Below are 5513 nucleotides of genomic sequence, written 5' to 3'. Positions count from 1 at the left end.
TCCTCACCGGCGAACCACGCAGCTGCGCCTGATCGTGTTCACTCTTTTCACTTCATCGGGCCTCTTGGGAGTTTTTTTTTCTTTTTCTTTTTTAACAACCCTTTCTGATCGGGAGACGGCGTACCAATGGCCAAGGTTCCTGCTACTAGTTTGGTATATAATGGTTCATAATTCTTTTTTTTTTTTGTTCATAAAAACAAAAAACACTATAAGGGGGAGTGGGTGTGTGTGTATGTGTGTGTGTGTGTGGGGGGGGGGGGGTAAAAAAAAAAAAAGATGCTGGATCACAAGACCTGGAACCTCCAGGAGGCCTGGTCCTTGTAGTCCAAGCAGTCCGAGGCGTTGAAGTTCAGCTTCCACGAGGAGGCCGCAGTCTGCTCTTTGTAATCCAGGCAGTCCGAGCCGTTGAAGGCCAGCCCGGAGCCGCCGTAGGGCTGGTGGTGGGGGTGGTGGGGGTGGTGGTGGCCCGCCGCCGACGCCGCCTGCCCGATGTGGTGGTGGTGGTGGTGCGGGTGGCCCGGCATGGACGAGGCGGCCATGGGGCTGAGCTGGTGGGCGTGGTGGTGGTGGTGGTGGGAGTGCATGGGGGCCAGGTAGGAGCCGCAGTCCACCCCGCTGAAGTAGGAGCCGGAGGGGGCCGGGTAGCCCTGGCCGTAGCCCGCCGTCTGGTTGTAGGCCATGGGGTAGGAGGAGGCCGTCCCGGCCCCCGCCACCGAGCGCTGCATGCACGAGGCGTTGGACGCCGGCGGGCCCGGCTCCGACAGCGGGGGCGCGCCGGCGGACGCCGCCGCCCCGCCGGGGCCGTTGCCGGGGGAGATGGCCGGGCTCCAGATGGAGGAGACGGCGCCGATGGAGGCGGAGGAGGCCCCGCCGCCGCCGCCACCGCCGAGCAGCCCCGCTGCCGCCGCCGCCGCCACCGCCCCGGCGTGGTTGGCCGAGGAGGAGGAGGTGGAGGAGGAGGAGGAGGAGAGGGAGCCGGTGCTGGAGACCGGGGGCGGGGTGAACTGCCCGCTGCTCTCCGAGCCCGTGCTCTCGCGGGCCGGCGACGACTTCTTCTTGGCGGGCCGGGCCTTGGCGCTGCTGCCGCTCTGTTGCTGCTGCCGGCACTTGGCCCGGCGGTTCTTGAACCACACCTAAGGAGCACAGCACACGCCCGGGAATGAGCCACCGGCGCGCACACACAGACACACACACACACAACACACCCAGGGGCCGGGCCCTGGGGGGGGGCAGGGGGGAGGCGGGGGGGAGGCAGAGCGGCCATGTTGGAGGTTTATTAAGGCCCCGGGTTCAGCTCTGCCCTGGCCCCCGTTGTCCTAGGCCTGTCAGGGTCTAATGTCGGAGCTGGTACGCGGCGCGCTAGGAGAACAGGCTATCAGCTTTCCCCACTCAGCAGGGTAACTCTAGAGCCACACGGTGCTCTGCATTGTGTTTCACACGCAGCCTCCGACCGGGAGGCCGCCGGGGGGGGGGGGGGAGGCCGGCCTCGGTCCCCCCCCCCCCTTAACACCCGGCTCCACCAGACACGTGGGACTGATGCGTTACTACAGTACGGAGAGGCTGTACAGTACAGTCCTCAAGTCCTACCCAACGCCCACCATCTAGAACACTGTGCAGAAGATAGCAACATGTGCTCATCGTCTGGCCTGATCTATACTTGGGGATGAACAAAGTGCTTTGAATTGAATACAAAGTTGTGTGAGGGAGAAAAAAAAAAAAAAGAGTCAAAAGCCCGAAACTCTAAATGAGCCATGTTTCATGCCCAACTTCATCTTAGAGCAAATGAGTCTACAGCGAGTAAAGACGTTGGTGTTTACCTGTACTCTGGACTCTGGCAGGTTGATCTTCAGTGCCACCTCCTCACGCATGAAGATATCCGGGTAGCGGGTTTTACCGAACAGGGACTCCAGGATGTCCAGCTGAGAGCGGGTGAAGGTGGTCCGCTCCCGACGCTGCTTCCTGGGGGTCGCTGGAGAGGATCCACAACAAAATTAAACACATTAATGAAGACACACACACACACATTAATGAAGACACACACACATTAATGAAGACACACACACACACATTAATGAAGACACACACACACATTAATGAAGACACACACACATTAATGAAGACACACACACACATTAATGAAGACACACACACATTAATGAAGACACACACACACACACACACGCCTACCTGGGTATCCTACTGAGGGGTGCAGCAGGTCCATGGCCGTGCCGCTCAGCCCCAGGCCGTTCATGCCGTAGGGGGGCTGTTTGAGGTATGACATCATGCTAGAGGCAGTCACGGGTCCCCCCAGATCTTGCCAATAGTTGGATTTCCCCCGATGTTGCAGCTTGACGGGAGAGGGGGGCGATGCAGTTTACTGCAAATCAACAAAAGACAAATAAATATTAGATACACGTTGCTTCAGAGGAGAGGCGGAGATGAAGAAAAAAAAAAAAAAAAGGCCACTCAGTGGGTCGATTGGTTATTTGCATGCGACATATAAAACGCGGACAATCTCCTTTGTTGTCTTAATTAAATGTGACTGCTAAAATAATCATGGATTGGGTTTTACACATCTCCAAGGATTTGCTAGATTGGAATGGATCAGGGATTTTTTTTAACACCCTTGAGCATAATAATAGTTCACCTATCCACTTTACCGTTTACAATCTTAACGTAATGCGCCTATGTGGATAATTGAAATTGTGCCTATTGTTAATTTTAAATACTATTCAAATGTTCATGTATTTTACACTATGTCAACGACATTGTTAAATAGGTAGCCTCTAATATATAATAACATATATGATATACAAGATGAAGCAGCAGCGACAAATAGGAAATGAAAAATAAATGTACTCTATTAGTTGGTTAGGCTATAACAGGCATAGATTACCGCGTACAAAGTTAATAATATTAATAATATGGAGACATGTAGTTATCCCCAATAGCCCCAACATGACTGCTGAGACCCACCGACCTGACCTTATAATGTGAAGGCCATTTATTATTTATTATTATTTAGCCCAGAAAGAGTCGGGCCTTTTTAAAATATTGCGGGCATGTACATTTTGAGATAATACTTTCAGTCTGTAGATTAGAAAAACACATCCCTAAACAATTCATATTTGAACGTATAAATAAAACCCTATTTTAATGTATACACTAATGTGTTTTGGTAGATTAAATTCCATGTAAACGCACATAATTCGTTTCTTGGTCAATTCAAAATTAAGAACTTCCAAAATCTCAGTGGCTTCAGAAGTTATTAAAAATAATCAGTTTATTTCGTTTATTTCCCTTTTCACGGGTAACTTTGGAGTTTGAGTTTTTGTGTAAATCAACGTCCACAATAAGTCCTGTAGCCCATCGGTCAGCCAGGATCCCACCCACAACCTTTTTAATAATAGGCCTTAGCGGCCAAAACAGGCCATTACTAAACCTTTAATCCTACTTCAATATGCAATCAATAATCCACTTATTTAGGCCAATACGTTTTGTGGAATAAAGTAGGGAGAAGCCCACTGAATTGAATTGTTTCGTTTAAATTTGTAAGAAAAAATAAATACCACAAAATGTCTCATGAATTCCATGTCGGTCCTCTAACCCGATGAGGACCGAATCTGAACTCAGTGATCAACAAGGCCGTACGCGAGGCGGAGGGGCTCGAGCCGCCGCGGTCTGCGGGACGTCTCTCTGACTTGGTGTTCAGCATCGCATGAGCGACGTGGAAAAGGAGACTTCTTCTTGCAAATGAACTCAATTATAATGAGATGACACCTCCGGGGAGAGCGGCTTCACAAGGTCCTTATCAGCCAAACAAATTAACTAAAACCCAAACTCGCCTCTTCAATTATCTCCTACAAGTGCGCGAGTCATTAGAATGGCCAATCGCACTCCAAGAAAACACACAGGGCCTACATGCATGACTGGACTGGAATAATATGAAATAAAAAATAGGCTCAGGGTTTCTGTATATTAGTCACCTGAATTTAACTCATTTTGCTTGTTGGCAATTGTCGTAACCATTAATAGATCTTTACCATAATGTCACAGGAATATTAGCGATGAATGGAAACACACACACACACACACACACACAGACACACACACACACACACACACACACACACACACACACACATTTATTATTAAATTAGGCAACTTTCCAACTCCCTTTGCAGCGACCCTGTCCCATTTCCACTAGTTATTGTCACCCCGCATCTCCCTCTCTCCACTGAACACAGAACCTGACATAAGAGTCCTTCTGAAGCCTTATTATGGGGACATCTCTGCCGGGGTGGCCTACCTTGGGGGAATCCTTCCCGTGTCCGAGGCGTCCGTCCGGGGGCCTTGCGGGAGGCCAGCAACAGCAGAGTAAATATCCAGAAGTAGAGAAGTAGGGAAGGGAAGCCCGTCGACTCACTTGAAAACAAATACAGCAGATCGCCGAGGAACATGAAGACCAGACTGAGCCAAACTGATCAGCGACACGTGCCTCCACGTCCTTCTGTGTTGTGGTGCCAAATGTTTCCGGGATTTCCGACCAAATAAATCAAACTAATTTGCCCGGGCTGGTGGTTGTGTGTGTGTGTGTCACTGTGTTAAGGGGCTAGTGTAGACGGTGGGGATTGATCACCTTCTCACTTCCCCACCCCTCTATGAGCATAGGGCACCTGCCGTTCCGCCCGCTCCGAGCCAATCAGAGACCACGTGTGCAATGACAGGCAGAAACGAAAGCCAATCGGCGCGGGGGAACAGGCTGGTAAGCCCCTCCCCGTCGGTCCGGACCGATCTGAGCAAGATGGAAATCCTCCATGGGCCCAAAGCGCCTCCACACAGCATATGAGCTCTGTGTTTCTGTATTCCTATTTAAGGCATTTAAAAGTCCGGGGAGTGGGGAAAGTGTAGTGAAATCGCAGCAAAGATCAACCCAAACAACCTGATAGTAACATAGTGGATCTTAAACTGAACTTATGGGCTCTTAATGGAACCGTGTGATCTTTAGTGTTGAGATGGCAACACAGCAACACATCAAATCATCCTGTCGGCCCAGCAGGAAATAATAGTTAGTGAAAAGTAAAGTTAATATAAAGTAAATCTAGTATAAAGTAGTTAGTGAGCCTAGTTTATTTATTTTTACAACAACAAGAATGTAGGCTAATTACTTAAATTAGAATTAATTAATTAATTAATTAGAAAGTTAGTAATTACTTCGAAATAAAATGATTACATATTTAACATAACAAATAGGCTTATTATAATATTTTCGGGACAAAATGAAGGATATGCAACACAAGTGAATGATGAAGGTTGTTTTAGATGTGAGTTGTTGTGTTGTTTGTCAACAACAGCAGAGCTAAACTAGCCTACTGCTCTCTGGAGTTCTTGCTGAGGGAAATAATAGATAGCGTGGGACTATTTATTTTTTTAAACAAAAAAACACATTTTATAATATACAGGCTAACAGAAAAATTATTAAACCAAATATGGGAGAAGTAGATGTAACTATT

General features: G+C 48.8%; 1 protein-coding gene across 1 annotated transcript; it reads right to left on the bottom strand.

Annotated features, from left to right (window-relative positions):
• Positions 1 to 284: 284 nt before the first annotated feature.
• otx1 (orthodenticle homeobox 1) lies at positions 285 to 2284 on the bottom strand (the record flags this gene model as incomplete). Its single annotated transcript, XM_084470983.1, has 3 exons — positions 285 to 1133; positions 1818 to 1969; positions 2188 to 2284. The coding sequence occupies 3 exons, from the start codon at positions 2282 to 2284 to the stop codon at positions 285 to 287; spliced, it is 1098 nt and encodes a 365-aa protein (XP_084327109.1).
• Between the last annotated feature and the right edge of the window lie 3229 nt (positions 2285 to 5513).

This window comes from Micromesistius poutassou (genome assembly GCF_964030765.1).
Source record: "Micromesistius poutassou genome assembly, chromosome: 7".
NCBI lineage: Eukaryota > Metazoa > Chordata > Actinopteri > Gadiformes > Gadidae > Micromesistius > Micromesistius poutassou.
This window is presented reverse-complemented; position numbering and strand designations above follow the sequence as displayed.